Source organism: Gobio gobio (assembly GCF_949357685.1).
Source record: "Gobio gobio genome assembly, chromosome: 8".
In the NCBI taxonomy this organism is placed as follows: domain Eukaryota; kingdom Metazoa; phylum Chordata; class Actinopteri; order Cypriniformes; family Gobionidae; genus Gobio; species Gobio gobio.
The window spans coordinates 29382750-29393612 of record NC_137114.1 but is presented as its reverse complement, the minus strand read 5'-3'; the positions used below and the strand labels follow the sequence as shown (position 1 = coordinate 29393612).

General features: G+C 34.7%; 1 protein-coding gene across 1 annotated transcript; it reads right to left on the bottom strand.

Annotated features, from left to right (window-relative positions):
* Positions 1-150: 150 nt before the first annotated feature.
* Positions 151-10610, bottom strand: rilp (Rab interacting lysosomal protein). The gene is made up of 8 exons (XM_079823086.1): positions 9862-10610; positions 9116-9239; positions 6902-7023; positions 6029-6223; positions 4609-4769; positions 4396-4518; positions 4230-4319; positions 151-2829 (listed from the first exon to the last, which is right to left on the bottom strand). The coding sequence occupies exons 1-8, from the start codon at positions 10213-10215 to the stop codon at positions 2685-2687; spliced, it is 1314 nt and encodes a 437-aa protein (XP_079679212.1). The 5' UTR covers positions 10216-10610; the 3' UTR covers positions 151-2684.
* Positions 10611-10863: the final 253 nt, after the last annotated feature.

Genomic DNA, 10863 nt, shown 5'->3' with positions numbered 1-10863 from the left:
GCCAGTATCCTTGCCAACATTTTCCCATCCTTACCAATTACTCTCATATGTAAATGTACATATATTAGAACATTTTACCGATTATAGATGGCCTTTTTGCTCAGAATACAATGATCTCTTCAGGTCAAAAACCACACATACAAACAACAATAACACTTAAAGATTTTATTTAGCTTTATAGCACTTTCTAAAAAACAAAAATGTTTGCAAAAATAAAATATACTAGTAAAAGGTCATTATGTGACTCATTAACTTTTATTTCCAAAGATAAACAGATGAATCACAAGGAATACAGAAGTCAGTTAAGGGCCTTTGAAACATATGAGTACCCATTATCTCTAATTTCCTCCCGAGGAAACACAGACTTCCTCTCGATCAGGGAACACCTTAAGACGCATACAAAGTATATTTGAATCACATCCACATTTTTGCTTCTTATTTCAACATAAAGGGCTGTCACACACCATATCTGATCAGCTAAATGGCTGAAGAGGGCAAAATGCCAACTCATTAAAGAAATAGTACACCCAAAAATCAACATTGTCATCTTTTACTCACCCTCCATGTTGTATCAAACTTTTATGACTGACTTGCTTCTAACCCTAACTCAAAAGAAGATATTTTGAGAAATATTCAGTGTTTTTGTCAGTGTTTTTGTCTTTGGTAACCAAAACTGAACTTGAAACTTTTAAGCATCACTTTTTTAACATCAGGTTAACAACCATGGACATCTCCAAAGAACTGACATTGCTGGACATTGATAAATCCACATGTTAGATGCAAATATTAAAATATTTCTATTTAAAAACATGCTGAAAATCTTTATAGATACCCTTATAGAAAATACTTGTTAGGGACAGCTAATATTTTATAAAAAATATACTTGAAGAACATGAATACAAAATACTCTAATGCCCCCTAGTGACATAAAAGGGTCAGTGTGATTATCTCTGATAGTGATAGTAATATATTGTCAGTATCTTTGGTTTAAATCCATCTTAAATATACTCTCTATAAAAATAACTGCCATAATTCTCTGTAGCTTCCATCCAGACATCAAAAAATATAATGCCAGGTGTATTATGATTATCAAAACTGCAGATTTCTCCCATGTTAAGTGCACCAGTCTGCAGTCATTTATGCATCACCAACTGAAATGACAGAAATAATAATTGTTTCCAAATCCTCCTACCATCCCTTCCAAGTCAATATCCCACTAAACAGCTTATTATAAGAAACCCCGCCCCAAACACATGCCATTGGTTGAGCTAGAAGTCGACATGTTGGGCCTTGAAAGAGCAATATTTGAAAGTGCCACAATGCCATTGTTTACACTCGCACAAGCAATCAAATGCCTTACTTACAGTTGCATTAGCATATTAAACTGGAATAGGAGAAAGTGAAAAAAAATGATACACTTCACCTTTAATCCTACATATACTACCACTGAAATGTTTGGGGTCAGTAAGTATTTTTATTTAGCAAGCATGCATTAAATTGATCAAAATTGTCAGTAAACACATTTATAATGTTACAAAAGATTTCCATTTCAAATAAATGCTGTTTTTGTTTTTTTTCTTCTAAAAGAAAAATTTGTTTCCACAAAATTAAGAAGCACAAATGTTTTCAACACTGACAAACATTGATAACAATATGAAATGTTTCTTGAGCACTAAATCATATTTGATTGATTTCTGAAGGACCATGTGACATTGAAGACTGAGTAATGATGCTGAAAATGTAGCTTTGCCATCACAAGAATAAATTTCATTTTAAAATATATTAAAATAGGAAACAGCTGTAATAATATTTCACAACATTACGGTTTGTACTAGGGATGCGCAATATATCGAAATTATCGAAATATCGCAAATGTACATCTCGCAATATGCATATTGCAAGGGTACGCAATATCTGAATGATTTTAATACGCTACTTCAACATTGTGAAAAGTGTATGTTTTAGGTCGACGCATATAGCAGAGAATAGACCGGGCACACGACTGTTACTTATGTGACTTGCTTGACATCAAAAAGAGTTATTAAACACAATAACTTGCAAAAAACAACTCCTAGCAGTCTTGTGCTGTCTGACACGCACACACACACCGAAACGTATGCACAAGCCGTTCTTTTTTTCGTGTATTGTTACACACTCGAACTGTCAAATACACACACAGTTGTGTCTTGATGAGTATTTATGTAAACACAGTCGGTTATGCTTTAAGTGAAAGATATCAGTTGGGGAAAGATATAGAATTTACACACTTAAAGTAATATCGTATCGCATATCGCATTATTTAACAAGGATATCGCATATCGCATTTTTCTTCAATATCGCACAGCCCTAGTTTGTACTGTATTTTAGATCAAATAAATGCAGCCTTTAAATGTACCGACCCCAAACTTTCGAACAAAAGCGTTGACAACTATTAACAAAATATGTATGTGACTGACACAATCTAAACTCATCTTCAGGTCTTCTCTTGGGTGACCACCAGGCTCATCTCTAGCTATCGGGTCAAAATGAACAAAATACAAGTGCTGACTAACGAGTAAAAATTACTGCTTAGGCAAAAACCATAAAAATACCATGTCTGTATAACCAAATACATAGAGAAACTGTTTTCTCTCAATACAATCTCTTCAAACCCAGGTAAGGATGAGTGACAGATGGGGTGGTTCTCAAGAGGAGCTTAGTGTTTGTGTCTCTCCCTCGACTCCCTGCTCATCTGGATCGATGATTTCCCATGTGGAGCTGGATGTCGGAAGGCCAGAGGGCTGGGAACCGGAACTCCTAGTAAGACTGGACCGCGTCAGGAAACCAAATCTAAAGGTTGGAGTCAGAGGAGATAAGAGAGCTTTAAATCACAGATAGAACAATGACAGAGGGGCATTTCCAGTCCTATTTTTGAAACGGTTCAGTTTCAGTAGCTATTTGGCATGCTCTGTTACTAAGGTTACTAAGCTGAAGATAGAAATGTGATTAAGAGATCTCTAAAATGAGCTTAGGGTTTTCCCAAGAACATATAGAATGAATGTTGCAAAAGAGCCAGACTATACAGTAGTATATGAAGTAATTTGTGTGTATGACACAAAATACTACATCCTATACACAGAGAAGAGAGAGTCTTATTGTAAAAAGGTGTAATATATGAATGTTTCAATTAGTATATTGTCAGTTGCTCAATACTTGAAGTTGGCATGGTTTTTACCAACATACTTTTAAAGGGAAAGTTTAACAAGCCCAACCTGCCCCACAGGCTAAGATATCTGTCATCTAACCTAAAAATGTGGTAAGACATGTAAACAAAAAAACCCCGAAATGTCAAAACAAATGTCTTTCACAACCTAAAAATGTGGTAAGAAATGTAACAATGTAAATGTAAACAATATATATACATGGTAACGTCTAAATTAACCTTGGTAACATGAAATTTGACCCAAAATATTATTTAATACGGAATTAAACTTACTGCATTAAATCACATATTTTGAAGTCATTTCTAAGGATAAAATCAGGCAGATTTGCTTCTTAAAGGTGTGTAATGTTTGCACAACTAGCAGCACCAAGTACATTCATAAATGCATAAAACAAGTGCTGATCTTTTACAGCAAAGAAGCATGTTTTGATTGCATTAGCACCAAGAAGAATTTCTGCTGTTGCTCAAAAACTACATCTTAAACTACAAATACAAACTAAACCTTTCACACTCATAATGTATTGATTGTACCCAAGAATGGTGGCTTATCCCATAACCCAATTCTACTGAAACACGTTTTAGTGAAGTAGGTTAGTATTTAAAGGTGCAGTGTGTAATATTTATGAGTATCTATTGACAGAAATGCAATATAATATACATAACTATGTTTTCAGTGGTGTATAAAGACCTTACATAATGAACCGTTATGTTTTTATTATCTTAGAATGAGCCATTTTTCTCTACATACAGTGAAGTCACCATTTTGCGCCTCCATGTTTCTACAGTAGCCCTAAACGGACAAACTTCTCTACAGAGCGCTAGCTACTCTCTGCTGTCTCAGACGATGACATCTTTGTCCTGTGTCTATGTGCTTTGAAAGGGAGGGGTGAGCGGTGGGCGATTGCAATTCGCAACCTCACTGCTAGATGCTGCTCAAATTTACACACTGCACCTTTAAGTAGATTGTTGGACATAAATAAGTTATTGCTATAGGTCTGTCTTGTTTCATCAGGAATGCAGCACTCACAGGTTTCTGATGCGTGAGTCCTGGGGTCTGTTGTCAGTGTCGTTGTCTTCATTTCCACTCCTCTCAAACAAAGGGCCATCTGTCTCATCTCTATATGAGAGCGAAACATGGTTAAACACAACATGAATCACTGTATACTACAAGTATGTTCGTGGCGTGTACTCACGTGCTACATTCGCTAACAGGTATGCCGAGCATTTTAGACTTTATGACGGTCCTCTGCTTCTTTATGGCAGAGCGCACAGCATCGAGTAAGAATCCTGGGCATCTCTCATCATTCAGGATTTCCCTAAGGAAACAGAGAAATGTGTGTGCATATTGAGAAGGGATGTTGTGCTGATATAAAAGGTTAGAATGCGTCACAAACACATCTTCTCACCTTTGGTAATATGCAAGCTCCTCTTTCACCAGAAAGAGATTGGCCTTCAACTCGTTCCTCTCAGAAAGCATCTCCCGTACTTCCATCTTGGTAAAACACGGCCGATTTGGATCTTTCAAGTCAATGATCATCTTATCTGTGAGGTCAATGGCTGAACTGCTCTGAAGGAGGCAAAGGTGGAATTATAGGAGTATGTGAGTCAAATACCATAAATGTCTTAAGCACAGTTGATAATGTGCAGCTAATTCCATTTTTTTGAAAGACAGTTTGATAACACTTATACACATATTGCACGTTACTATAACTAAACATTAAACTAAAGACAAAAAGTGTGGTGCACAGTGTTGCCTAAATAAGAGGTTTATGCGATTTTATTAGAAATTAAATCAGAAATAAATTTAAATTTAGTTGGAAAATAATAAATAAAATATTAAAAATAGTTTAATATAAATATAAAGTTAATTTAATAACATTTAAAAGTAAAATAATACATTTAAATTATTCAGAAAGGAACATATTCTTTGTATTTATAGTTATCTATATTCTAATAAAAAAAATTCATTTTTTGTTAATTACTAAAATCTTATTTTATTTCTATTAAATAATAAATCAAACAAAAACAGTTTAATATTAATATTAATATAACAGTAATTTAATAATATTTAAATGTAAAATACCATAATAAAAATAATATTATTTATATACAAAAAAACTCAGTTTTTGTTCATTGCTAAAAGCTTGTTTTATTTTTTTTTATTGAAATCATCTATATTAGTCTTAGTCTAAGATAAATAGATCAAATTAGAATACATTTTAAATTAAGTTCTTTAAACTATCCATTTAAAAAAATATTAAATAAATAAAAACAAAATTATATATGTAATATAATGTAAATATTAATATAAAATAATTGAATATAATATTTCAATACAAATGAATAAAACAGTTATTTTCTAAATAATACTACAGGTATAGTTCAGTGTATTAAAATTCCTCTTATTTCCTTTGCTTTTTTGTTCATTACTAAAACAATTGATTTATTTCTAAATGTATCTCTGTTGATTAAGATAAAACTTAAGTGAAAAAGGTTTGGACGGTTTTAATGTCAGAATTTAATCAAGCATCCCGAAATGTTTGTAAGCTGAAGGGGGGGGGTTGTGCACAAACATGTCCGTTACACTCCTGTGAGGGCACACATGACCTATATATGCCGCATCCAACCAACCAAAGCGGAATTTAGGCCCTGTGCCTGTGGTAGTGCATACCAATACCTAAATCCCCCAAGAGGAACATAGAAGCTTCTGTCTCATTATGCTTTTAGGAAATACAAAAATTATGAAAACCCACAATCCCACATATAAACCCAATGCAGGATAGCTAATTTGTTATTATGAAACAAAGTAATATTAACTTGACTAACCCTTTCAGCAGCAGTGTTCACGCTGGCTCTTTCTAGTTGTGAGTTCAGGCACTCTATCTCTTTCTGTTTCTCGCACAGGTCGGCCTCCAGGTCGGCCCTTCTCTCCACTGCGCTCTTCAGCTGAGTCTGTATGATGTTCTGCTTGTGTCTGAGCTCTGCGTTTATCTTCATTAGCCGCTCCTGCTGCTCCTGGAGCTGAACAACAAACACAAACATGTTACATGACAGACACGCACTTCTAATCACTCAAACTAGTTTGTAGAAATATTGAAAATAAGGAAAAAATTAAGTTAGCTTAAGAGACAATTATGAATTTTCAGTCCATTTTCTAAGTGGCACTGGTCTGACCAGTTTTATACCAAAGCAAAGCAAACATAAAGCATAAAAAGGGAAACTCTTAACCTCAGCCTCTGATGCAATTCATGAACAAGTACTTGTCGGCCACGACTGTTGACATGCCACTTTTTTTATTTTGTATCACAGGTGCTCTGCGAGTGACAGTGTTTGCACTGTGTTTTAAATTCAACAAAAGATACCTTGGTGTTGCAAAAACTAAACTAGTTCTGATGAAAAGACTACAGTCTGTTTGGCAGTGCAAGCATTCATTTCTATAGGGACAATGAAAAGAAATATCAAACAGATTTTTAGAAAGAAAAATGCTCAAAGTTGATTTTTTTAAGCATGCTTTTGAAGGTGGGGGGTGCACTTATAAAAAAAGGGAACTGCAGATTGCTGTTTGCTTTCATTTTAAGTGCAAGAAAGCAACATTTTGGAGTATAATAGCCCCTTGTAACCCAAAGGTTCATGGTTTAAAACCTGGTGCTTCATTTGAGCAACTCAGGTTATATCAGCGCAGTTGTATCAGACCCATACCGCTTCCACTTCCTTTGACATGCTGGATATCTCCTGAACTTTGGCTCTCAACTCATCACGCTGCTTATCCACCACTTCCTTCAGCTTGAGCATCACCTCTCGTTCCTGACGCTGTGTGCGGTCTAGAGAAAAGATGGAGAAACAAATGTATTTTAAAATACTGCATGCAGACAGTAATGTTCTAAAAGAAGAATTACAAAAACTTCAAAGGCAGTTTAAAAGCCTAATTACGTCAAATGAAAAGCAAATAATATAAAGTAGGGCTGTTAAATCGATTAATCGCATCCAACATAAAAGTTTGTGTATATATTAGTGCCGGGCAATCGATTAATCGCATCCAACATAAAAGTTTGTGTATATATTAGTGCCGGGCAATCGATTAATCGCATCCAAAATAAAAGTTTGTGTACATATTAGTGCTGGGCAATCGATTAATCGCATCCAAAATAAAAGTTTGTGTATATATTAGTGCTGGGCAATCGATTAATCGCATCCAAAATAAAAGTTTGTGTTTACATAATATATACGTGTGTGTACTGTGTATAATTATGTATATATAAATACATACACATGCATGTATATATTTAAGAAAAATATGCTATATTTATGTATAATATATTTATATATAAGATAAATTATATAAATATACAGTATATACATGCAAATTTTTCTTAAATATATACATGAAGGAGTGTGTGTATATATATATATATATATATATATATATATATATATATATATATATATATATATATATATATATATATATCATAATTATGACAGTACACACACATATATTATGTAAACAGTAAACACAAACTTTTATTTTGGATGCGATTAACCGCAATTAATCTATTGCCCAGCACTAGTATATATATATATATATATATATATATATATATATATATATATATATATATATATATATATATATATATATATATACACACACACACACACACACACACACACACACACACACACACACACACACACACACACACTGTGTGTGCGGATATATGAGTTTCTTGACTAGTATCTTGAGTTTCTATTCAACAGGCGCATATTGATTATGCGATTTAATGAATCAAAATTGTGAGGATTCGTAGAGTTTTGTATTTGAGTGTAGAATTTCTGTTTGTTTGTTTTCCCTTTTTCTTTAACATCAACCTGCCAAGAGACTACGGATTAATTTTTTCATGTATTATTAATGTGTATTGTCCCTGATTAAATGCACACATCAATAAATCAATGTCACAGTTGCTGAATTTCAGGAATTTGACCAAATAAATGAATTTGATATACAAATTAAAAGCAAATGTTAACAGATCCTGGAATCTGACAAAACCATTCCTAACTGCTGACCTAACAGTAATAAATAAAGGAGGAAAACCCCACCCTTAAATGAGATAAATACAGTTACACACACAAAACAGAGAGCTCAATTGCTCAGAAAAGTTGTATTTCACTCTGATATAAGGATAGAAACAACATCTCTTTTCGGAGATCTCATGACAAGCAATTACATTTTGGACTTTAGTTTATACTGTACACAACAATAAAGTGGAAGTTAAATTGGTGCTACAAGGAAATACAATGAGCCTGTACAAATTATTAAAACATTTAAGACTGGATAATACTTAACTTGAATTGATTTTGTATTGACAAGTTGGTTTTTTGTATTTTATTGAAAATAATTCACCCATTTTTCTAACTGCATGTCATAGATCTGACTGTGAACATGTAGATGTTTACATTTCTAATTTTTTTTATTTTGACCTCAATGTCATAACTGAATATTCCAGTTGAAAACGACAGACTTCTCTAATCATTTAGACAGATTAAACACGCCCCATTCTTACAGTCGACTACAAGCTTGCATTCACACTAATTTTGAGTGCAATGCCCACATCTCAAAATACAATCAAAAATTGATGCATAGAACCAAGCACTACGTATGTTATCTTTTCCGTTAATCCATCACAGTCGGAATGTACATCACAATACAGAAGAAATAACCGTGACTGATCATTCCAATAGGGCCTAAATAAGACCATCTGAACTAAGAGACATTTCATGGTTTCCATTCCAGAAGGTGTAGTTAATTTGTTATTACAATGGAAATGGCAATTACACTGATATTACATTCATTTTTGGATAAATAAACAAACTTGAGTGTTCATTTAAATATTGTTTTGTCCCAGGGCATTTTACCTTCTTTGGAGTGTGTGCATTGTAAGCGGGTGTGAAGCTCCTGGTTCTCTTCCTTGAGCTGACGCACCTGGGACTGTAACACTTCAACGTTATCCTTCAGTTTCTTCTCATTCTGATGCCACTCCTGAACAAAACACAAAAGAAAACAGAACCATTGCAAAAATCCTCTCAAACCACAAACACAAGAAGTGAGACTACCAGGTGTCACCCTGACATTGGTTTCAAAAGCCTAACAGTAACAGACCACTTGAGAACATAATGGCTTGTAAATCATTCATGAATTAACAATGCAGGACAGGCTCATGTACTTATATAAGCAGCCCAACCAGACATCTAATTGAGGGATGTTTGAACTGTTCATTTTATTGATGATGAACGAGATGTCCAAGACTTGTTCACAACACACTTACCACCTGACATAATTATGTAACCTACATAACAAATCGTTTTAATGAACAGATTACAGCCACTTAGAATATCCCCACCACTAATGGATGGTACATGGTGTTCTCCAAATGACATTTACTGAGGGGCATGGCAGGCCGGAAGTGTGCCCCCTATTGGAATTTCCTAAAATCGATCAACGTACGTGTCACGAATCAAAAGTCCAGCTGAATAAGTGCAACACACTATGTACATTACATTAAAACACAGTTATCCATAAGATAACCGCATAGACATTTGAAAAAGAGCAATCTTGCTACAGTAACAGTGTTGATATGTCGATCATGTTGTCGTGTTCTTACCCGACTCTCTAAGCTGTTTATGGTCTCGTCACATTCCTTCACATGTCTTTTCTTCTGCTGCTGTAGCTGTAACGTCTCAAATGTCTTCAATAGTTCATCTTCCTTACATTTAAGAGATTGATTTCTCCCCGCGAAACTCTCCAAGAGCTCCAACACTTTCACTATGTGAGACACCAGTCCCTCCACACTCGACTTCCCATAACTGTCGATGAGCTTCTCCACTTCAGACCCCACCACTTTAGCGATTTCGTACACATCGTCCACTGTCATTGATGAAAACGTCCTCTCGAAACACGAACGTGTCTTGACGATATCGTTTTGGTTTTCCTCGACGGCTATCACGCAAGTCTCCATAATGTACTTCAGATGAACTTGAATTCAAACAGCGACGATCGAAACTCCTCGTCAGCCAGATCTCAACATGTGTCCTGTGGAGATTCAGCTCGAACGCTGACCTTTTGTTTCACTTTTAAACCCAAGCATTTTCGCTCCAGTTTGTTGTGTGACTACATCCTTTGTTTGTACGCTCTAATAAACAAGAGCGAGTTATAAAATCGACATGTCTATGCAGTGTAAAGAATTGCATGTCACAACTTGAAGATCAACGCCCACGGCACTAGACTGCGGTAGATTAATTTTGGCCGTGTATATTCGCATGTGTTCTTTTATAAAGGTGGTTGAACGGAGGTACATAAGACAGGCCAGAGTGCTTGTTTGCCATGGCTGTTCCCTCCTTCTCTGACCAATGCAACCCGAGAGCTTTAACGCAGCACATATGGCAAGCAGTTTTAACATCTATTCCTTAAAACTAAAATAGCATCTGTCACTGCTAATTATTTTAAAAGTAGGTTTAGTTAGTTTTAATTTCACATGTAACTACTCAGTATATACTTGTACTTCTAATAGCGACTAGTATCTATTACGGTTTACTGTTAGGGTACTTATTTGGCTAATATGAGACACTAGCACTTATCCCAGTAGATAAAATTGTGTGTAATGCTT